General features: G+C 43.0%; 1 protein-coding gene across 1 annotated transcript; it reads right to left on the minus strand.

Annotated features, from left to right (window-relative positions):
* Positions 1-340: 340 nt before the first annotated feature.
* LOC124152659 lies at positions 341-11,914 on the minus strand. The gene is made up of 3 exons (XM_046525690.2): positions 11,842-11,914; positions 2,274-5,944; positions 341-425 (listed from the first exon to the last, which is right to left on the minus strand). Exon 2 carries the CDS (start codon positions 5,938-5,940, stop codon positions 2,281-2,283), a length of 3,660 nt encoding a protein of 1,219 aa, XP_046381646.2. The 5' UTR covers positions 5,941-5,944; positions 11,842-11,914; the 3' UTR covers positions 341-425; positions 2,274-2,280.
* Positions 11,915-24,716: the final 12,802 nt, after the last annotated feature.

Here is a 24,716-nt window from a genome sequence, read left to right on the forward strand (position 1 = left end):
TATCTACACTGTTTTTAAATATATTACTCAAACAAAAAGCACACATTCGCTTTTTCATACATTTCAAGAGTTTTTAGGTGCGTAACTACAGATATTCCAAACATCAATTTCAGTTAATCTATCGTACAGAAACAACGGCCAAAACCATGTCAAATATTGTTTTTTAGCTCACACGGAATTGGGCAGATATATGTACTGTGACAACACCCCAGCGTTCAATGAGTGAGTGCGTTGGGTTTAATTCCGCTGTCAACGGTATTTCCTTATTCAATATATGTTACGTTTCTACAACCAAAACCGAAATAATTCGAATGAAGGAAAGAATAATACCAACCATTTATTGTGCACAATGCTTTATTGGGTAGATAATTCACTGTGAGCCCAATGTTTTGGGTTTTTTCTATTGCTGTTTGTCATCCATCATTCTGAAATAGAATAGAAATAGAAATTATATCCAAAGAGGACTGAGAAAATAGAGATAACGTTATGTTACGCTTCATGTCAATCTAAAACATGCCATCATTTGAACTGATCTCAAAATGGGAGGGCGTGGGATGATAATAGGGACGTATATAATGGTACTATATACGAACTGTACTATGGCCTGACGGGGCGGTCGGGTAGCCTAGTGGTTAAAGCGTTCGCTCGTCGCGACGAAGACCCGGGTTCGATTCCCGACATGGGTACAATGTGTGAAGCCCATTTCTGGTGTCCCCCGCCGTGATATTGCTGGAATATTGCTAAAAGCGGCGTAAAACCATACTCACTCACTCACTATGGCCTGACAAAGAAGGAGGTAGATACCACAAGCAGTGTTTAAAATACCCGCTTGCCCGACCGCCCAAGACAGCCTGTTTTGCTGACGGACTTTCAGTTTTGAAAAGTTGCACGCCGGATGATCGGGAGTTAAAGTTACTAAAATGACAATCCGACAGATAATTGTTAGTTTCTGAGAACTTACATTAAACAGTATTATTCTTATCTTTACTCCTTTGTTACTTGTGTTCTTTAGTGTAGAAAATACTGGACAGGCACTTATATTTTTTGGAATTTTATACACTGTCACAAGGCGATGCTACATGTTGCAGCCAGTGGGATAAAACCTAAAGAGGGACGCATAAAACCTCATGTACCCCGAGTGATCCTGCTACAACGATTTATCTTACCGACATTTTAAAAATACATGACATGCCAGAAGTATAACAAATTCAAAATTGATAGAAAACAGCTGTTTGATAGAACTGAGGTTAACGTGTGCTATGTCACGTGACTTTCATTGACTCGGAAAAAGCGTGCGGCTTTTTGTTTCGAAGCGAGGTTTAGTGGGATTTATTCTCCCTCTCAGGAGTCGAGGTACAGCATGTCTTCTTCGTGGCGGGGTATAAGAAATATATTCTCCCACTGAGAATTTTTTTTCCCTCCAAGGCGGGATACATAGTATTTTATCAAGATCACGCGGGCTAATCAGATCTCATCATTCTGACACGGAGGTATGGTAAAACGTTATATTACATCATGTTTATTTGTGTAGAAATACAGTCAACCAGGGACCTAATTAGTCCTACTACTATACATGAACGGCAGAAAGGTTCATACATTTTTAAAAATATACGATACATTTTCGCATAAAATACAATTTTCATTATTCACCTTGATTTCTAATTCTCAATATCACACAGACACAACAAGGATAATTAGCAAAAAGCCAAGGTAAACTTTTTCACATTGTTTGTAAGACAAACCTCAATCAACAATCTTGTGAGATGTTCATTATTTTACACCCAAGCCACATTTTAAATCATCCTCTTTTGGTATTTGCACCAAATAAGATAAGCATATTTGAAAAAACGTTGACTTTCATCACCTTAACATGGTTTGTAAATCTTTGTCAAAGCAACTTTGTAGATGTGTTCAAAGAAAATCAAAGTCTACTACAAGCGTGTGTGACCACTTTTCGTGGCGTGTTTCCGTTGGGTTTGTTTGTTTGTTGTTTAACGCCGCACTCTGGACCAGACAATCCAGTGATTGACACCATGAGCATCGATCTACGCCATTGGAATACGATAACATGCATCAACCAAATCAGCCAGTCTGATAACCCGATCCAGTGCGTCGCCTCTAACGACAAGCATAGTCACCTTTTACAGCAAGCATGGGTTGCTGAAGACCTATTCTACCCCTGATCTTCACGGGTATGATACAGTTGTCCCTGCAATGACGGCCGTCGAGAGACAACTCCAAGTCAACCCCAAGGATAAAGAACATCCAATTACCTTAGTGTTACGCTTTGTACACAAGATCGGCCATCTTGGCTACAACGTCCGTGTCAACAATTCCACCTCCATAGCCACCGTAGGCCTCTCTCTTTACCAAGGCAGCTTCGTGCACAGGATCGTCCACCATCTTGGCTACAACGTCTGTGTCAACAATTCCACCTCCAAAGCCACCGCCACTCGCTCTCTTTACCAAGGCAGCTTCGTGCACAGGATCGTCCACCATCTTGACTACAACGTCCGTGTCAACAATTCCACCTCCATAGCCATCGTAAGCCTCTCTCTTTACCAAGGCAGCTTCGTGCACAGGATCGTCCAGCATCTTGGCTACAACGTCCGTGTCAACAATTCCACCTCGAGAGCCACCGCTACCCTCTCTCTTTACCAAGGCAGCTTCGTGCACAGGATCGTCCAGCATCTTGGCTACAACGTCCGTGTCAACAATTCCACCTCGAGAGCCACCGCTACCCTCTCTCTTTACCAAGGCAGCTTCGCGCACAGGATCGTCCAGCATCTTGGCTACAACGTCCGTGTCAACAATTCCACCTCGAGAGCCACCGCTACCCTCTCTCTTTACCAAGGCAGCTTCGTGCACAGGATCGTCCAGCATCTTGGCTACAACGTCCGTGTCAACAATTCCACCTCGAGAGCCACCGCTACCCTCTCTCTTTACCAAGGCAGCTTCGTGCACAGGATCGTCCAGCATCTTGGCTACAACGTCCGTGTCAACAATTCCACCTCGAGAGCCACCGCTACCCTCTCTCTTTACCAAGGCAGCTTCGCGCACAGGATCGTCCAGCATCTTGGCTACAACGTCCGTGTCAACAATTCCACCTCGAGAGCCACCGCTACCCTCTCTCTTTACCAAGGCAGCTTCGTGCACAGGATCGTCCAGCATCTTGGCTACAACGTCCGTGTCAACAATTCCACCTCGAGAGCCACCGCTACCCTCTCTCTTTACCAAGGCAGCTTCGTGCACAGGATCGTCCAGCATCTTGGCTACAACGTCCGTGTCAACAATTCCACCTCGAGAGCCACCGCTACCCTCTCTCTTTACCAAGGCAGCTTCGTGCACAGGATCGTCCAGCATCTTGGCTACAACGTCCGTGTCAACAATTCCACCTCGAAAGCCACCGCTACCCTCTCTCTTTACCAAGGCAGCTTCGCGCACAGGATCGTCCACCATCTTGGCTACAACGTCCGTGTCAACAATTCCACCTCGAGAGCCACCGCTACCCTCTCTCTTTACCAAGGCAGCTTCGTGCACAGGATCGTCCAGCATCTTGGCTACAACGTCCGTGTCAACAATTCCACCTCGAGAGCCACCGCTACCCTCTCTCTTTACCAAGGCAGCTTCGTGCACAGGATCGTCCAGCATCTTGGCTACAACGTCCGTGTCAACAATTCCACCTCGAGAGCCACCGCTACCCTCTCTCTTTACCAAGGCAGCTTCGTGCACAGGATCGTCCAGCATCTTGGCTACAACGTCCGTGTCAACAATTCCACCTCGAGAGCCACCGCTACCCTCTCTCTTTACCAAGGCAGCTTCGCGCACAGGATCGTCCAGCATCTTGGCTACAACGTCCGTGTCAACAATTCCACCTCGAGAGCCACCGCTACCCTCTCTCTTTACCAAGGCAGCTTCGCGCACAGGATCGTCCAGCATCTTGGCTACAACGTCCGTGTCAACAATTCCACCTCGAGAGCCACCGCTACCCTCTCTCTTTACCAAGGCAGCTTCGTGCACAGGATCGTCCAGCATCTTGGCTACAACGTCCGTGTCAACAATTCCACCTCGAGAGCCACCGCTACCCTCTCTCTTTACCAAGGCAGCTTCGTGCACAGGATCGTCCAGCATCTTGGCTACAACGTCCGTGTCAACAATTCCACCTCGAGAGCCACCGCTACCCTCTCTCTTTACCAAGGCAGCTTCGCGCACAGGATCGTCCAGCATCTTGGCTACAACGTCCGTGTCAACAATTCCACCTCGAGAGCCACCGCTACCCTCTCTCTTTACCAAGGCAGCTTCGTGCACAGGATCGTCCAGCATCTTGGCTACAACGTCCGTGTCAACAATTCCACCTCGAGAGCCACCGCTACCCTCTCTCTTTACCAAGGCAGCTTCGTGCACAGGATCGTCCAGCATCTTGGCTACAACGTCCGTGTCAACAATTCCACCTCGAGAGCCACCGCTACCCTCTCTCTTTACCAAGGCAGCTTCGTGCACAGGATCGTCCAGCATCTTGGCTACAACGTCCGTGTCAACAATTCCACCTCGAGAGCCACCGCTACCCTCTCTCTTTACCAAGGCAGCTTCGCGCACAGGATCGTCCAGCATCTTGGCTACAACGTCCGTGTCAACAATTCCACCTCGAGAGCCACCGCTACCCTCTCTCTTTACCAAGGCAGCTTCGTGCACAGGATCGTCCAGCATCTTGGCTACAACGTCCGTGTCAACAATTCCACCTCGAGAGCCACCGCTACCCTCTCTCTTTACCAAGGCAGCTTCGTGCACAGGATCGTCCAGCATCTTGGCTACAACGTCCGTGTCAACAATTCCACCTCGAGAGCCACCGCTACCCTCTCTCTTTACCAAGGCAGCTTCGTGCACAGGATCGTCCAGCATCTTGGCTACAACGTCCGTGTCAACAATTCCACCTCGAGAGCCACCGCTACCCTCTCTCTTTACCAAGGCAGCTTCGCGCACAGGATCGTCCAGCATCTTGGCTACAACGTCCGTGTCAACAATTCCACCTCGAGAGCCACCGCTACCCTCTCTCTTTACCAAGGCAGCTTCGTGCACAGGATCGTCCAGCATCTTGGCTACAACGTCCGTGTCAACAATTCCACCTCGAGAGCCACCGCTACCCTCTCTCTTTACCAAGGCAGCTTCGTGCACAGGATCGTCCAGCATCTTGGCTACAACGTCCGTGTCAACAATTCCACCTCGAGAGCCACCGCTACCCTCTCTCTTTACCAAGGCAGCTTCGCGCACAGGATCGTCCAGCATCTTGGCTACAACGTCCGTGTCAACAATTCCACCTCGAGAGCCACCGCTACCCTCTCTCTTTACCAAGGCAGCTTCGTGCACAGGATCGTCCAGCATCTTGGCTACAACGTCCGTGTCAACAATTCCACCTCGAGAGCCACCGCTACCCTCTCTCTTTACCAAGGCAGCTTCGTGCACAGGATCGTCCAGCATCTTGGCTACAACGTCCGTGTCAACAATTCCACCTCGAGAGCCACCGCTACCCTCTCTCTTTACCAAGGCAGCTTCGTGCACAGGATCGTCCACCATCTTGGCTACAACGTCCGTGTCAACAATTCCACCTCGAGAGCCACCGCTACCCTCTCTCTTTACCAAGGCAGCTTTGTGCACAGGATCGTCCACCATCTTGGCTACAACGTCCGTGAGAACAATTCCACCTCGAGAGCCACCGCTACCCTCTCTCTTTACCAAGCCAGCTTCGTGCACAGGATCGTCCACCATCTTGGCTACAACGTCCGTGTCAACAATTCCACCTCGAGAGCCACCGCTACCCTCTCTCTTTACCAAGGCAGCTTCGTGCACAGGATCGTCCAGCATCTTGGCTACAACGTCCGTGTCAACCAATCTACCTGCTCGTCCACCGGCAATTACGATCACTATGAGTATAATGTATCGCATTTTGCTGAAAACAACAAACATCCGAGTTGTTAATCCTAGCATATCTTTTTATGATGTGCTATACACTGAAATAAATTAAAACAACAAAACAGTTCCAAAATTAAAAATCACGTCTAATGCTGAAAGCAGAGACCATCCTATGCTAAAAGCAGAGACCATCCTATGCTAAAAGCAGCGACCATCCTATGCTAAAAGCAGAGACCATCCTATGCTAAAAGCAGAGACCGACCTATGCTAAAAGCAGAGACCGACCTATGCTAAAAGCAGAGACCATCCTATGCTAAAAGCAGCGACCATCCTATGCTAAAAGCAGAGACCTTCCTATGCTAAAAGCAGAGACCATCCTATGCTAAAAGCAGCGACCATCCTATGCTAAAAGCAGAGACCATCCCATGCTAAAAGCAGCGACCATCCTATGCTAAAAGCAGCGACCATCCTATACTAAAAGCAGAGACCATCCTATGCTAAAAACAGCGACCATCCTATGCTAAAAGCAGAGACCATCCTATGATAAAAGCAGCGACCATCCTATGATAAAAGCAGCGACCATCCTATGCTAAAAGCAGAGACCATCCTATGCTAAAGGCAGCGACCATCCTATGCTAAAGCAGCGACCATCCTATGCTAAAAGCAGCGACCATCCTATGCTAAAAGCAGAGACCTTCCTATGCTAAAAGCAGAGACCATCCTATGCTAAAAGCAGCGACCATCCTATGCTAAAAGCAGAGACCATCCTATGCTAAAAGCAGAGACCATCCTATGCTAAAAGCAGAGACCTTCCTATGCTAAAAGCAGAGACCATCCTATGATAAAAGGAGCGACCATCCTATGCTAAAAGTAGAGACCATCCTATGCTAAAAGCAGCGACCATCCTATGCTAAAAGCAGAGACCATCCTATGCTAAAAGCAGCGACCATCCTATGCTAAAAGCAGCGACCATCCTATACTAAAAGCAGAGACCATCCTATGCTAAAAGCAGCGACCATCCTATGATAAAAGCAGAGACCATCCTATGATAAAAGCAGCGACCATCCTATGCTAAAGGCAGCGACCATCCTATGCTAAAGCAGCGACCATCCTATGCTAAAAGCAGCGACCATCCTATGCTAAAAGCAGACACCATTCTATGCTTAAAGCAGCGACCATCCTACGCTAAAAGCAGAGACCATCCTATGCTAAAAGCTGCGACCATCCTATGATAAAAGCAGCGACCATCCTATGCTAAAAGCAGAGACTATCCTATGCTAAAAGCAGAGACCATTCATGCTAAAAGCAGAGACCATCCTATGTTAAAAGCAGGACCATCCTATGCTAAAAGCAGCGACCATCCTATGCTAAAAGCAGAGACCATCCTATGCTAAAAGCAGCGACCATCCTATGCTAAAAGCAGAGACCTTCCTATGCTAAAAGCAGAGACCATCCTATGCTAAAAGCAGCGACCATCCTATGCTAAAAGCAGACACCATTCTATGCTTAAAGCAGCGACCATCCTATGCTAAAAGTAGCGACCATCCTATGCTAAAAGCAGAGACCATCCTATGCTAAAAGCAGCGACCATCCTATGCTAAAAGCAGAGACCATCCTATGCTAAAAGCAGCGACCATCCTATGCTAAAAGCAGAGACCATCCTATGATAAAAGCAGAGACCATCCTATGCTAAAAGCAGAGACCTTCCTATGCTAAAAGCAGAGACCATCCTATGCTAAAAGCAGCGACCATCCTATGCTAAAGCAGCGACTATCCTATGCTAAAAGCAGAGACCATCCTATGCTAAAAGCAGCGACCATCCTATGCTAAAGCAGCGACCATCCTGTGCTAAAAGCAGAGACCATCCTATGCTAAAAGCAGAGACCATACTATGCTAAAAGCAGAGACCATCCTATGCTAAAAGCAGAGACCATCCTATGCTAAAAGCAGCGACCATCCTATGCTAAAAGCAGAGACCATCCTATGCTAAAAGCAGCGACCATCCTATGCTAAAAGCAGCGACCATCCTATGCTAAAAGCAGAGACCATCCTATCCTAAAAGCAGAGACCATCCTATGCTAAAGCAGCGACCATCCTATGCTAAAAGCAGAGACAATCCTATGCTAAAGCAGCGACCATCCTATGCTAAAAGCAGAGACCATCCTATGCTAAAAGCAGCGACCACCCTATGCTAAAAGCAGCGACGATCCTATGCTAAAAGCAGCGACCATCCTATGCTAAAAGCAGCGACCATCCTATGCTAAAAGCAGCGACCATCCTATGCTAAAAGCAGCGACCATCCTATGCTAAAAGCAGAGACCATCCTATGCTTAAAGCAGACACCATTCTATGCTTAAAGCAGCGACCATCCTATGCTAAAAGCAGCGACCATCCTATGCTTAAAGCAGACACCATTCTATGCTTAAAGCAGACACCATTCTATGCTTAAAGCAGCGACCATCCTATGCTAAAAGCAGCGACCATCCTATGCTAAAAGCAGAGACCATCCTATGCTAAAAGCAGCGACCATCCTATGCTAAAAGCAGAGACAATCCTATGCTAAAGCAGCGACCATCCTATGCTAAAAGCAGAGACCATCCTATGCTAAAAGCAGCGACCACCCTATGCTAAAAGCAGCGACGATCCTATGCTAAAAGCAGCGACCATCCTATGCTAAAAGCAGCGACCATCCTATGCTAAAAGCAGAGACCATCCTATGCCTAAAAGCAGCGACCATCCTATGCTCAAAGCAGAGACCATCCTATGCTAAAAGCAGCGACCATCCTATGCTAAAAGCAGAGACCATCCTATGCTAAAAGCAGCGACCACCCTATGCTAAAGCAGCGACCATCCTGTGCTAAAAGCAGAGACCATCCTATGCTAAAAGCAGAGACCATACTATGCTAAAAGCAGAGACCGACCTATGCTAAAAGCAGAGACCATCCTATGCTAAAAGCAGCGACCATCCTATGCTAAAAGCAGAGACCATCCTATGCTAAAAGCAGCGACCATCCTATGCTAAAGCAGCGACCATCCTGTGCTAAAAGCAGAGACCATCCTATGCTAAAAGCAGAGACCATACTATGCTAAAAGCAGAGACCATCCTATGCTAAAAGCAGAGACCATCCTATGCTAAAAGCAGCGACCATCCTATGCTAAAAGCAGAGACCATCCTATGCTAAAAGCAGCGACCATCCTATGCTAAAAGCAGCGACCATCCTATGCTAAAAGCAGAGACCATCCTATCCTAAAAGCAGAGACCATCCTATGCTAAAGCAGCGACCATCCTATGCTAAAAGCAGAGACAATCCTATGCTAAAGCAGCGACCATCCTATGCTAAAAGCAGAGACCATCCTATGCTAAAAGCAGCGACCACCCTATGCTAAAAGCAGCGACGATCCTATGCTAAAAGCAGCGACCATCCTATGCTAAAAGCAGCGACCATCCTATGCTAAAAGCAGCGACCATCCTATGCTAAAAGCAGCGACCATCCTATGCTAAAAGCAGAGACCATCCTATGCTTAAAGCAGACACCATTCTATGCTTAAAGCAGCGACCATCCTATGCTAAAAGCAGCGACCATCCTATGCTTAAAGCAGACACCATTCTATGCTTAAAGCAGACACCATTCTATGCTTAAAGCAGCGACCATCCTATGCTAAAAGCAGCGACCATCCTATGCTAAAAGCAGAGACCATCCTATGCTAAAAGCAGCGACCATCCTATGCTAAAAGCAGAGACAATCCTATGCTAAAGCAGCGACCATCCTATGCTAAAAGCAGAGACCATCCTATGCTAAAAGCAGCGACCACCCTATGCTAAAAGCAGCGACGATCCTATGCTAAAAGCAGCGACCATCCTATGCTAAAAGCAGCGACCATCCTATGCTAAAAGCAGAGACCATCCTATGCCTAAAAGCAGCGACCATCCTATGCTCAAAGCAGAGACCATCCTATGCTAAAAGCAGCGACCATCCTATGCTAAAAGCAGAGACCATCCTATGCTAAAAGCAGCGACCACCCTATGCTAAAGCAGCGACCATCCTGTGCTAAAAGCAGAGACCATCCTATGCTAAAAGCAGAGACCATACTATGCTAAAAGCAGAGACCGACCTATGCTAAAAGCAGAGACCATCCTATGCTAAAAGCAGCGACCATCCTATGCTAAAAGCAGAGACCATCCTATGCTTAAAGCAGCGACCATCCTATGCTAAAAGCAGAGACGACCTATGCTAAAAGCAGAGACCATCCTATGCTTGAAGCAGAGACCATCCTATGCTTAAAGCAGAGACCGACCTATGCTAAAAGTAGAGACCACCCTATGCTAAAAGCAGCGACCATCCTATGCTAAAAGCAGAGACCATCCTATGCTAAAAGCAGAGACCATCCTATGCTAAAAGCAGAGACCATCCTATGCTAAAAGGGGGCGGTCGGGTAGCCTAGTGGTTGAAGCGTTCGCTCGTCACGCCGAAGACCCGGGTTCGATTCCCGACATGGGTACAATGTACATGGGTACAATGTGTGAAGCCGTGATATTGCTGGAATAATTGCTAAAAGCGGCGTAAAACCATATTCACTCACTCACTCACTATGTTAAAAGCAGAGACAATTGTACGATTTCGACAACATCATGAGAGTGTGTGTGGGCGGAAGGCCGAGACTGGTTGTTGTCTTGGGTTGACATTCTATATTTACTTGAACTGGGGCGATATTTCTGCTGGTGGACTAAAGTCCCGAGTTTTGTCATAATCTCAGTAGCATTTATCTATGCTACGTCAACTTAAAAAAAAATGGTTGGCCGAGACTTTAAAACTACGCCACACTGGGTTGCAAGACGAATATATTTCTTAACGGTTTCCTCTACTTGTAGTGAGTGAGTGAGTGAGTTTGGTTTTACGCCGCTTTTAGCAATATTCCAGCAATATCACGGCGGGGGACACCAGAAATGGGCTTCACACATTGTACCCATGTCGGGATTCGGACCCGTGTCTTCGGCGTGACGAGCGAACGCTTTAACCACTAGGCTACCCGACCGCCCCTCCTTTACTTATAAGCAGCAGAATCTCTGCACATGTAAAAAACATACGTAATTCACAATTAACGTATCGTTTTTGTTAGGTTCAACAAAATCAGTAAATGCACTATCGTTTCACTGGGTTTTCTGGTTCATCGATCACTTGATTGTCTGGTTTGTTTACAGGCCGCCGTCGGGTGTCAGGGGTCCTGCTGTGTTGCGTCAGGCAACAAATACTTACTTTTTTATGCAAGTTGTGTGATGTTTGTTTGTTTGTTGTTTAACGCCGCACTCAGCAATATTCCAGATATATGACGGCGGTCTGTAAATAATCGAGTCTGGACCAGACAATCCAGTGATTAAAATCATGAGCATCGATCCACGCAAATGGGACTGATGACATGTATCAACCAAGTCAACGAGCCTGACCACCCGATCCCGTTAGTCGCCTTTTACGACAAGCATAGTTGCCTTTTACGGCAAGCATGGGTTGCTGAAGACCTATTCTTCACGTGAACGACAGGTGATGTCGGTAGGGCAGGACATACGTACACCTGGTGACGTCACAAATTTTCAGTGGTCCATGCCCAGTTGGTTCAGTACACGTGTTCGTCATCACTTGTGTGCTATTTGTTATTCTTACTGAATATTTGGCTTCATCCAATTATCGGTATGCTACTTGTTAAATATTACCGGTTGTCTGTTACCTTAATCATTATGTTGATCTGCTGCTTATCACATTTCATGCAGATATGGGGCGGTCGGGTAGCCTAGTGGTTAAAGCGTTCGCTCGTCACGCCGAAAAACCAGGTTCGATTCCCGACAATGTGTGAAGCCCATTTCTGGTGTCCCCCGCCGTGATATTGCAGGAATATTGCTAAAAGCGGCGTAAAACCATACTCACTCACCTACTTACTCACCAACTCCTAGAATGCCAATCCAAACCTTGTTAGGTGATTGTAGTTCTTCAGAACGAAGAATAGTTTCCAGTAGTATTTATACATGGAACATGTAGTCTTTGATGTCATCATTACATGTTCACCTAACAACGTAGTACAACTTACGCTGTGGACATAACATTATTAAACTATTTACAGTCCACCAATGTTAATATTCATATCTGCAATCTCACATCACATTTTCAAACATATATACTCAACTTTGCTGGTTTTTCTTTTGATGAACTGCGATGTTTTCCATTTGAACGTCAAATCTTGTTTCGTCATTATTGATGTTTAATATTACCTATGCATGTTCTAAAGAACATTAAGATCATTATCAACGATGCATAATGAATGTTGAATATCAGATATATTATCTCTTGTGAAGTGCTTTAATGTCGTGATCTGATGTCACTATCATTATTATCATTCATTATCTTTATTATTAAAGAAATATGAATTAAGTACCTTTGATGGAATTCTGCAACCTGTGGCAACATTGTTGCAAAACTCTTTGCGTCATATAAACAAGGTACATATACATATATCTGCTATGCTTTTTCTGAATATTTTATGTATGCCTTTGTTACTGAATCCGTATATTTTGAAGTTTTGTCACAAAATAAAAAATGATGATATTGTACTAAAAAAGACTTTAAGAGTAATGTATACCCTGTTCTAACACCTAGTTTCTTTGATGTTTAATGGATTGAGTGAGAGAGATTAGACTTCCTTTGATCCATTGTTAATATAGCACTCCTCTTATAAAATGTAATGAAACATCAGAAATATTGATAAATCTATTATATAAAAGCGACAATATCCTTTCCATATTCATAAGAAGTCGTACGATTTCGGCTACATCATGAGCATGTGTTTATGAATCACTGTCAAACAGCGATGACACGAGGTATTCGCGGAAATGTGGGCGTATCCTGCACCACCAGTAGCACCTGTCCAATGCCATTATGGCTATTGCTAGGATTTGTTTGGCAGGGGATTTGGATAGGTTTTATCTCATGTTGATGTGAAACACGCCTGTTAAGCATATAATTCTATGAACAAAAATAGCACAAACATTAATTTAAACAACTAAGAATTGAACGTCAGTTTCCATAGGTTCATTGAAGTGTGAACGATTTCAAAGCGGATGTGAACCTCCGAGCTTGCGACTTTCAATTCTTATAATTTCCTACTTTGTAGTTTATTGGTCCCACAGAATAATATCGTAACAATGTTTGCTTTAAGTTAAGTTCTGGCATTGTGGTCTTGGAGTTTATCTAAATGTTATTAATAAAGACATTTCTGCACATTTTACAGTGTGTAATCAACTTGATAATGTAGCTCATTTTTTATTGCATTGCCAAAAGAATGTTAATCAGCGTAAGGCAATGGTGGAGGCACTAACAGTTCTCAATATTGACTTCTCATTGTCTGGTATTTTGTTCTAGGAATATTGTTCACCATGATGTTCAGAATGTCATTCTCGCTTATATTAAAGCGTGTACGTGGCAGTTTTGATACTTTATAAAATATCCAGGTACTTAGCAAACCTGTATTATGGTCAAGGTGTAAATGGGCCAAGTTGCCCTAATACCTATAAAACATTTTACTAATCAATCTGGTTTCGTGGAAGAACATTGCAACAATGTTGTTTTGTCGGTATTTGCCGACTCTCGGTCACATACGTTTCCATTCGTCAGCACTCGCCCCTTTCCGTCACCACTCGCCCCTTTCCGTCACCACTCGCCCCTTTCCGTAACCTGCAAGAAGACTCACCCACAGGAGTCCGTATCTAAAAATAGACACCCTCATGCATATTCATGACCATCTCCACACGCGAGCCCGAGGGTGTCTATTTTTAGATACGGACTCCTGTGACTCACCCCCCCCTCGATGAATGTTATGTGCGAAAATACGAAAAACCAATCAGAATGGGCGTACGATTTCAAGTTCCTCGTCAAAGAATCCCTCAGAAATATTTCTTTTTTCTACATATGTCTTGCATCTAAAAATATACCCAAGACACAGCTAAATGTGGTCAATCATACTGTATAATTCCGCATGTCCCGATGTGATTTAAATTGCATCTGAAATATATATAATATATGGGGAAATATATGTTTACCATTAGGCAACAGGTACATCGTAAATATCTCCATTCTTTTACATATTACTAATTCACTACTGACTACAGCATGTTTTGAAATCTAAATTTCGGATATTTACTCAGAGAAATGAGTTTCAAAAATAGCATATTATAGTGATCACGAGTATCTGTCTTTTATGAAATCACCAATGATCATTCCGATAACCCTAGAATCCTTCAGGAATGTTTTGGAAAATACGCAAACACGAACGCCGAAGTGAACTTTCCGCCATATTGGATAGTGTTTACAAAATCGTGTTTCAGGTACACCGGTTATGAGGCGCCTGTAACATCACGTATATTTCAAACTTAGCTGCGATACACACATCCTTGAATTCCTCATACATTTTAAAATCAAATGGCCAATGGTCTTTGACACAAGTATGAAGTGGCTAGATGAAATCAAGCAAAATAAGACTTAGTTAGGTGTGAAAACGAACGCTGTGCTCGAAAAACTGCACTTGTTTGAAATGTAAACAAAGCAAAATACAGATTTTACACAGTGTAGCATTTTCTCCTATTTTGAACTAACCATTCGTCTGTTAATTTGTTCAAGATATTGGCTCAACATTTTCAAAATATGCATGGGAAGAGAATTAGGGAATTTAAAATAGATACATTGCAATGATTTGATATTTTCAGCAGAACTTGTCAAAGTTACCGTCCTGTGTGACGCCATGACTGACGCAAAATCACGCACAACGACAACGGTATTTATAGAATTTCTGACGATTTCGGTTTGTTTCCATGAAAGTTATAACAACAAATAACAGTACATAGATTGTCAGAATGTTTCTGATTACTTACATGCCACATTTATGTATATATGATCCCTGAATAAACGAAAGTCCACTCGTAAATCCCGCGTACTGTGGACCGTGAACACGCCATTTTGTAAAAGTCGGTCACAGATAGTGATGTCATACGTCAACATTGTTGTACATATTTGGTAATTTCTTTGAGGTGAAGGTCGTTGAATGAGAGTGCACATGATCATTGTGTCATGCTGTTTACAGTTTCAGTTATGATGTAGATTTTGCATATCTTTTATACATTTTTTCACACAATTAATTTCACTTTAGATATTTGTCAATGTTCAAAATGATATACGTAAATATAGGCCACAACATGTATGAACGAACCTTTGATAATCTCCTGTTTGTTTGAACATTGATTACAATAACAATTGATAGTTTTTTAGTGTCGAATACGATATTTCTTTCCTTTGGACAAGTGTTACAAGATGAACTGTAAATGCAACTGCAGCATATTTTTTGGGATGTGTAATAATCAATATATATTATAAGTTCATATAACCAATGTCCATAAATAGCCGTTTAATTTTATTTCATAAGTAAAACTGAATATAACAATTACTTTAACAAAATGGATAATATTTTTCGTTAAAATATATGCACACATTTCTGAAAGAATTGTCTTGGTCTTGGAAAATATTTTTATGTCGTTTGATACACAGAACAGTGATATCTAACGATTCGCAATTTAAGGTGCGCTGTTACGACGTAAATTGTAATAAAAAGGTAAATTGTAATACTTGCAGCAAATTGTAATAATTTTGACGTAAATTGTAATAACAACGTAAATTGTAATAATATTTGACGTAAAGAGGAAACACGGAAAACCTGTCAATTTCTTTATGTGTCATTTGACAAAAATGCCAAAACCTATAACAACAACATAGACGGAATGTACAGAAGTCTTGTTTGTTAGAGAAAAAGTTAAGAAAAGAAGGTAAACTTTGAAAAGTACGATTGCTGTCACAGTGTCGGAATGAATGACCCGACTTGACCCAGATATGAGAAGGCCGAAACCAGGAATGCCAAGAGAACCGGCGTTACAGTTTAATCCGGACAACAAGTTTAATGAACATCGTGTGTGATTTGAGACAAGTGTCACTGATGGGAAACATGTGCATGTGGGATTTCAGGAGGATTTGTCAAACGCGGAGTGGACACAGTCAGATGACGGGAGTTTGTTGATATTTTGATGTGATTCATAGGCTAATGGTCGAATACCTGTTGATAGACTAACACGGTATCTGGAGACTTGGTGCTAAGCTGCCCGCAGTCACGGAGTTCATTTAGTTCAATATCGGACACAGGATCAGCTCGCTGGGGTAAGTTTTCTTTTCCTTGTATTTTTAATTTTTTTTGTTTTGATTTCAAAACCTCTCCGAGTTCAGCAAAGTGCATCGATTTCGCAACCAGATGCTGGTAATCATGTCGCTAAGGTAACACTCTATGCTACCCTTGATCTCCTTCAAAGTAGACAGTTCGAATTCTGAACTGTCTGATGTGCATGCCGAAATGATAAATTTGCAAATAATAGTGTTTAGTTGCACCTTTCCTGTGTCATTAACCCTCATAGTCATATGGTCCCCGGACATCAGTCAGCCTGCAGACGTCGCGGTTACGAAAAACGTATACATGCATTGTATAAAAAAGTGTCACGTTCTTATTTCTTCACACAACATTACAAAATTGTACGAAATAGTGTATCTTTATGATATCTTTCGGAAAGTCTAAATGTTGTGGCAAAATGAATTTGTTTTTATTCTCATGCCATCGTTGAAAGTGTGAGTAGTCATATTTTTCGTGTTTTTCTTAGCTGTATACATTTGTGAACTAAGTTCATGTCAACTTGTCAAGTTTAGTCTTTTTCATTGTGTTTTTATTTTCATTGGCAGTTATCGATGTCGTCATCGTTCACAAAGGCAAACCTGTCTATACAAAGTCCGGTTTTTGGATTCGGGTGGTCGAAAAATTCATCAAACAGCAAGCCCTCTAACACAGACGCAAACCAGGACTTGGTGGTGATGATCTCGGCGCCCTAGAAACAGTTTCGGGCAACATCACAATCTGAATCTTGGAACTTCAATCTGGCCATATGCAGTTTTGACAACAAAGACATTAAAATTGTTCAGAGGTTGAATTATACGAATAACTTTTCATGTCAGTCAGATCTCCGTCCGCTTTAACGAGGTCATTTACTTTGACAGGTCTCAAATGGCCAGCCATGTTTGTTTACAAACGGGGACGTAGTTTTGGTTTTTACTGTAAAATGAAAATCATGTGAAATAAATGAAAAAAATGATAATGTGAAATCATGTTGTTAATATGAAACTATGTGTCTTGTCTTAAAAATCTCGAATCAGTGAGATTGTAGCACGTAAAACATCTGAAGGGAAAGGCGTGGATTTGTGAATGAATCTGATGAGAAAAAAATAGTTCCGTTGTCCAATGAAAATTGATCTTTGTTCCACTGGCCAATCAGCTTCGAGAATCACTAATTGCACACTGTGCAAATATCAAAAAGTTATTAGACTGCATATTTGAGCCCATATGGGTAATAAACAGCTTTATTACACCTTGTGTAATACCAAAACGCGTGCTTATGTACTCTCGGAACACGTTTCACGAACAAATATTGAAAGCTCTCAACATCCCTTTGCGTATTCCACGACATTGTGTGTGGAGATGATAGATCACTGGGAGGAGCTTATGCACACTCGATGACCCCAGCAACCTTGTTGCTAGGCTGACGTCACATGGCATTGTTTCGCCGATGGATCTTGCAACAAAATTCAACAAATTACGTCATCGGGTATTGTGACGTGATTGTAAACTTTGAGGTGCAAGGCCCCGTTCCACAAGGCGATCGTACTCTAGCGCAACGACAGTCGTTAGTCTAAGTTAAATTATGTGAGTTGTGATAGCCCTAGCACTACGATCATTTTGTGGGACGAACGCCTGAATTCTAAAGGTGGACCATTGTATGATATTAAATTCATACGTTTCAACTTTTGACGTGTTTGAAGTATTATTCTGTTAAACTCAATTGGATTATGCCATGGATCGTATAGGTGTCAGCCTATTTACACTCAACAGTATAATTCTAAAAACATTATAAATGACAAGTAATAAATAAAATACTAAACTCGCTCTCGTGTAAAACCAATTTTATGAAACTCGTGAATAGTTGTGGTATCTGACTCGCTTTCGCTCGTCAGATACCAGAACTATTCACTCGTTTCATAAAATTGGTATTACACGGGAGCTCGTTTAGTATTCTATATTTACGTGAATAAGTATACAGTTGGGGAAAATATGTTTTTCTGACCACTCAGGTCATATTATTTCTTGTGAACAAGGATTTTGTCTGAAAATATGTACGTGTATGTGACATGGGTGCATAATCAAAATTCACCGTTATTCGCTTGGTGCTCAAACATGGCAGAAAAGGGCCGAGAAGAGCGGTAGCCACTTTACAAATCTCGCAATATTTCGCAATCCCTAGCATTGTATAAAGTATGAGTTACACGATGTTAAAGCTAAGATGATTGGGGTGATGATGGTTATAGTTTTGACTTTGCGCACTCAGTGTTTGATATCAAAATTTACAGTTTAAAAAGGGCATTTTCTCGGGACCATGTATGATCCCCTGGCACTATGCGGGTGTGAAAAGTGAGGGACCATATATGAGGGTTAACTTATACCAGTGTCATAAAACAAATAACAGGTTGTAATATGATAAATATGAAAGCATAACAAATGGGTTTCATTAACAATTATTTATTATGAAGATCATGTCACTGATTTGCTGACGTGGCAATTCATCTTGTACAGTGAGTGAGTATGGTTTTACGCCGCTTTTAGCAATATTCCAGCAATATCACGGCGGGGGACACCAGAATTGGGCTTCACACATTGTACCCATGTCGGGAATCGAACCTGGGTCTTTGGCGTGACAAGCGAACGCTTTAACCACTAGGCTACCCGACCGCCCTCATCGTGTACAGACAGCTTGCTATATCTTATCCGTAACTGCACCTCCTGAAATAGAAGACAGAATATTAATCAAACGACGGTTAAAGATAAAACACTGGTATGTCAATGTGGTCAATGTCTCCGATCGTACGGAACTTTATTGCATCGTGGCGATCTATGAACATGGTTTGTTTGTTGTTTTACACCGCACTCAGCAATATTCCTGCTCTTTGATGGTGGTGTGTAAATATTAGTGTCTGGACCAGACAATCCAGTGATTGGCATCATGAGCAGCGATTCACGCAATTGGGATCGATGACACGCATCATCCAAGTCAGCGAGCCTGACCACCCGATCCCGTTAGTCGCCTCTCACGACAAGCATAGTCGCCTTTTAGGTCAAGCATGGGTTGCTGAAGACCTATTCTATCCCGGGTCTTCACGGTGGTGTCAAGTACACAGGTGTTATGCAAATATAAGATAGCTACGCGATAAATCGCAAAGAATAAATAAGAACGAAGCGTGGTTTATGTCACGGAAAAACATTGTTCTTTCATAACGTCTTTTCAGGAGGGGGCACGGGTGGCCGAGTCGTCTAAAGCGCCGCGTGTGACCAACTCGTGTTATTCCGGGACAAGCCGAATAGCGACTCGTGCCCCTCTCATGGCCATTTTTACGACCGGGTTCCGTCTTAGCGCAAACGGGGATACCTAAAACAATTGTTTACTCGTTGCGTAATGGCGCACATATATTTCCCCATATATTATATATATTTCAGATGCAATTTAAAGCCCATCGGGACATGCGGAATTATACAGTATGATTGACCACATTTAACTGTGTCTTGGGTATATTTTCAGATGCAAGAAATATGTAAAATCAAAAAATATTTCTGAAGGATTCTTTGATCAACAACTTGAAATCATACGCGCATTCTGATTGGTTTGTCGTATTTTCGCACATAACATTCATCGATAGGGGGACGAGTCTTCTTGCAGGTTACGGAAAGGGGTGAGTGGAACAGTTCCGATACAAATAATTTAAAAACTCCGTGGAAGTGTGCCGGACTTCTGATTTTGTTGCCCAGAACAATGGTGCGGACATAATATAAATTCAGCTGATATATCAAAGAAACCGCAAAATTTAGAGTGACCGATTGTTTGTCCGATATGCAAAGCACGGCGCTAATTGACTTTTTTTATAGGCTACCATTGCATATTGTACTGCCACGCTATTGTGTACTGCCATTGTAATTGTCGTGCAGAAATTTGTATTGATTTGTAAACCTAGATAAATTTGTAATACATTAAAATTGTGTTGATTGTAAAACTCTTTTTGGTTGTTTCTTGGTTTCACACTAAATTCTTTTACGTACAGATTCCTGGGTTAACATATTATTCAATTTAGGGATCGAAACGTAAAATTAGCAATTATCCCAGTAGTTTATCCAGATTCCCTATGGTTAATTCTGACTCGATCGCCGAATGACAAGGGCGACGCCATGTTTGTAAAAACCTTTGATATTTGCATTTCTATCAGCATATGACCATAACGGATATCGTTTTTATCCGTTGGCTTTATCCTGCCGAGAAGCCTGCCCATTATATGATACATATGGAATATTAATTTAGATACAGCCTATTTAGATACTACTATTAAATAGAAATTGATAGTAAGCAGCTACCTTTGCAACATCGTAGAATACCTACAAGCTGAGCTGGCAAGGTCGGGATACGTGTGTCTCATGTATTCAAAATGAATATATATAACACATACGAAGACAACTCGCAAAAAGAGTGATTAGAGTCTCTAAAGTACATGAGACGTTTATTCATAAATAGGTAAAAGCATTGCATTGCATTGCATGAATCACAAGTAATTTGTTATAATATTCATACATATTCCAATTTTATCCAAGAAACCAATCGCAAATATTAAATGTCATTTTGATAATATAGATGTGTACCTTCCAAGAAACTGGCTGGAATGACAATACAAAGTAGACAAAGTAGACACAATTTATGGATAACAACTTCTTTAATACTGTAAAAAGCGACGTTTCCGTGTAGATCCTTATACCGTTGTCAAGAAGGACTCTTGAGTCTACACCGAAACGTCGCTTTTAACAGTTTTAAAGAAGTTGTTATCCATAAATTGTGTCTTCTTTATCATCCGTCAACTTCTAAGTAATACTTATCAAACAATTCATTTAATAGTCATGACAAAAGTGTGACAAAGACATCTTGACCAAATCCACTCAAATCTGACCGCTGGTACTGGACAATGGTAGCAAGAATTTGTCCACACGAAAACAAAACAAAAATTGAAGATGATGTCAGTGTGTTCCGAGAGAAAAAGAAATTAAATAAAAAACAATCATCAATCTCATATCTTAGTTCTCACTGCCGCTAAACAAACATCTGAGGACATCCCATTACGGGTCACGTCAGACCGGCCTTTTGCGAACCCTGACCGACCAATGGAATTACTGACAAGAAGTCGACATTAGCCAATCAGAAGGCAGCTTTCTCGTGCTTTACGGGACTAATTTCAAATTGGCGACTACGCTTCGAAACATATTTTGACAAATTCTCGCATCGCTTTTTTACAAATTTGAAACCTGAACAAAAGAACATTCCCGAATGGCTAATACATGGTCTAGATTGTATAGATTCAGTCGTTAAGATCGTAACTATCGTTCGGAATACCCCGTTTTAAAGTTTTCGAGGCTGCATGATGAGAAATCACATTCCGACTGTCGCTTTCATGATCTGGTAAGCGACGCTCCGATTGGTCGGATGAAAGGTCGTCCTGACGTGACCCCTAATGGGATGTCTTCAGATCTTTGTTTAGCAGTAGCGAGAACTAAGATCTGATTTTAATTAGATTGAACAATCATAAACAACAATAAGTTATAACAAGTTATTGCCAGGCAATAAGAAAATCGGATCTGGCGGCATTCTGATTTAGGATTAGTTTGACTTATACCATATGTTCTCGTGTGTTGCCAGGTGAAGAATTGCCTTGCTTTTTCATGTGTTTGTGACGTGTGCCACCGGTCGGGGGTACGCTCACCTTTTCCCGAACACCCAGTACCTCACCACATGATGGTGACACACGGACACACGATGGTGACACATGGACACTTGATGGTGACACATGGACACACGATGGTGACACATGGACACACGATGGTGACACATGGACACTTGATGTTGACACATGGACACACGATGGTGACACATGGACACATGATGTTGACACACGGACACACGATGGTGACACATGGACACTTGATGGTGACACATGGACACATGATGTTGACACACGGACACACGATGGTGACACATGGACACTTGATGGTGACACACGGACACACGATGGTGACACACGGACACACGATGGTGACACATGGACACTTGAAGGTGACACATGATATAGTAGGTATTGAACCACTGGTCTTCTATGAATATGTAATACGTCGCTATTATTTATATAACGGTAAACATAAACGTGAAAGGGGAACTAAGCATTCGGTTATAAAATAGGAGGGATTGTAATTTGGAAGGATAGTAATAACTGCATAGCAAATCCGTTAAGGCGAGATGTGACCCCCGCCTCATACGGCAGCGTGGAATGTATACTCCCCATGGAGCCGAGAATGACATATGACCGATCCAGGTAATAATAAGGTAGCTACATGACGGCAGTCTGTAATTAATCGAGTCTGGACCCGACATTCCGGTGATTGATATCATGAATATCGATCCACGCAATTGGTTTCCTTGTACCAATGCCGTCAAAAGTAAGGTACCCTAGTAATTGGCATTTGGGAAATGAAGTACATGTGCGAAGTCAGCGAAGCTGATCTCCCCATCCTTTTTGTCGCCTTTTACGGAAAGCAAGGGTTGCTTGAGACCTATTCTAACCCGGGTATTCACCGGTCCCATATATATGGAATAAAGGCTCGCGTAAAACCATTTTTACTTATAATATACGAAAATAGGAAAACACATTCAGCAAATAATCTCATTATCTGTCAGTGCAGTCTTCAGTATGAGAATGGTACTGCTTTACTGGAGGGCAAACATACTGTCCTACCATAAGAAGACCGGACAAGAGCAGCATGACTTCAGTCACAAGAATAGGTCCAGATGTTGGCAGCTTTCCTTCCCACCCGATCACTTTGCGCTTGGTTGTATAGACTACGCTGCGTTGTAACCAGCAGTATTAATGATATTATTGGCGTGAAAATTTAGGATTGAAACTTTTCTAGTCCAGACCCCAGTGCAAAGCGATCTTCGGCTCTCGTTTTGTTTGTTTGTCTTTGTTTGTGCTCATCAGTATACAAGCTATATGACAGCTGCCTGCAAATAATCCGATTATGGACCAGACAAACCAGTGATTGATATCGTTAGCAACATCTTACAATTCTAACTCGGAATCTCCGCGAGTGTACAACGACAGAGTCGTTAGGCCCAAATCGTAAGAGTGGCTGAGCGCTGAGATCGTTGCTCAAATTTGTGTCGTTGTTCCTCTTGGATAGGTTAATATTTTGGGACCTATTTGACTATTTGAGACACCCCTCGAAGATCCGCGTTAGAATTGGTCTTCAGCAACCTATGCTTGTACCCCCGTGAAGATCCGCGTTAGAATTGGTCTTCAGCAACCTATGCTTGTACCCCCGTGAAGATCCGCGTTAGAATTGGTCTTCAGCAACCTATGCTTGTACCCCCGTGAAGATCCGCATTAGAATTGGTCTTCAGCAACCTATGCTTGTACCCCCGTGAAGATCCGGGTTAGAATTGGTCTTCAGCAACCTATGCTTGTACCCCCGTGAAGATCCGCGTTAGAATTGGTCTTCAGCAACCTATGCTTGTACCCCCGTGAAGACCCGCGTTAGAATTGGTCTTCAGCAACCTATGCTTGTACCTCCGTGAAGATCCGCGTTAGAATTGGTCTTCAGCAACCTATGCTTGTACCTCCGTGAATATCCGGGTTAGAATTGGTCTTCAGCAACCTATGCTTGTACCCCCGTGAAGATCCGCGTTAGAATTGGTCTTCAGCAACCTATGCTTGTCCTAAGAAGCGCCCAGTGGGAACGGGTCGTCATGCACTCTGACTTAGTAGGTGCATGTTGCTGTATTCAAATGACGTAGATCGATGCTCATGATGTCAATCACTGGATTGTCTGGTCCAAACTCGATTATGTACAAGTCGCCGTCAAAGAGCTGGAATATTGCTGAGTGCTGCGTTAAACAACAAACAAACAAATAAATTGAAAACACATGTGTTATGTTTCGATAGTAACAGTTATCACGACAAGGATGTAGCTTCAGTATCAGATCACAAACTCTCGACCCATCTTCCCCCAATACATGTTCATGTTATGGGTAATTGCTCACTCCTGCTATGGGAACACGAGTCCACCACAGTTTCCAAGTTGCCGTAGTCTGCTATGCAGAGTTGCGTCCCTTTGTTTGTGCGACGATTTACAGATCATGGGTTGGAATTCAAGATTCATCCTGGTTTGTGACACTGGTACGTCAGCATCGTGGATTTAACTTGAAACAGAACCCAACTCGCAGCTTCCGTTTTTCCTCTCAAGCTAACACGCTGTGATAAAAACTGAAATACTGTTTAAAGGGTCATTAAAAGAAGTCACTCACTCACCCATCCACATTCCCTCACTCACTCAACCACTCACTCACCAACACTGACTGACTCACTCACTCACCCCCGCACCCTCACTCACTCAACCACTCACTCACTCACCCACTCTGAGAGGTGAGATGAAATGGGGTTTAACGTCGCGTCCAAGATTATTGCACTTATATAGCGACGTGCATGTACGTGTCTCTGTGTGTGTGGCTGCTTGCACTAGTCCGGACTGATGCCGATTTATAGTGCTAGCTCACT

Source organism: Haliotis rufescens, unplaced genomic scaffold (genome assembly GCF_023055435.1).
Source record: "Haliotis rufescens isolate VD_foot unplaced genomic scaffold, xgHalRufe1.0.p SCAF_14, whole genome shotgun sequence".
Taxonomy (NCBI): domain Eukaryota; kingdom Metazoa; phylum Mollusca; class Gastropoda; order Lepetellida; family Haliotidae; genus Haliotis; species Haliotis rufescens.

Coding starts and splice junctions, on each gene's coding strand:
- LOC124152659 (XM_046525690.2), bottom strand. CDS start 5,940: ATGCGATACATTATACTCATAGTGATCGTAATTGCCGGTGGACGAGCA.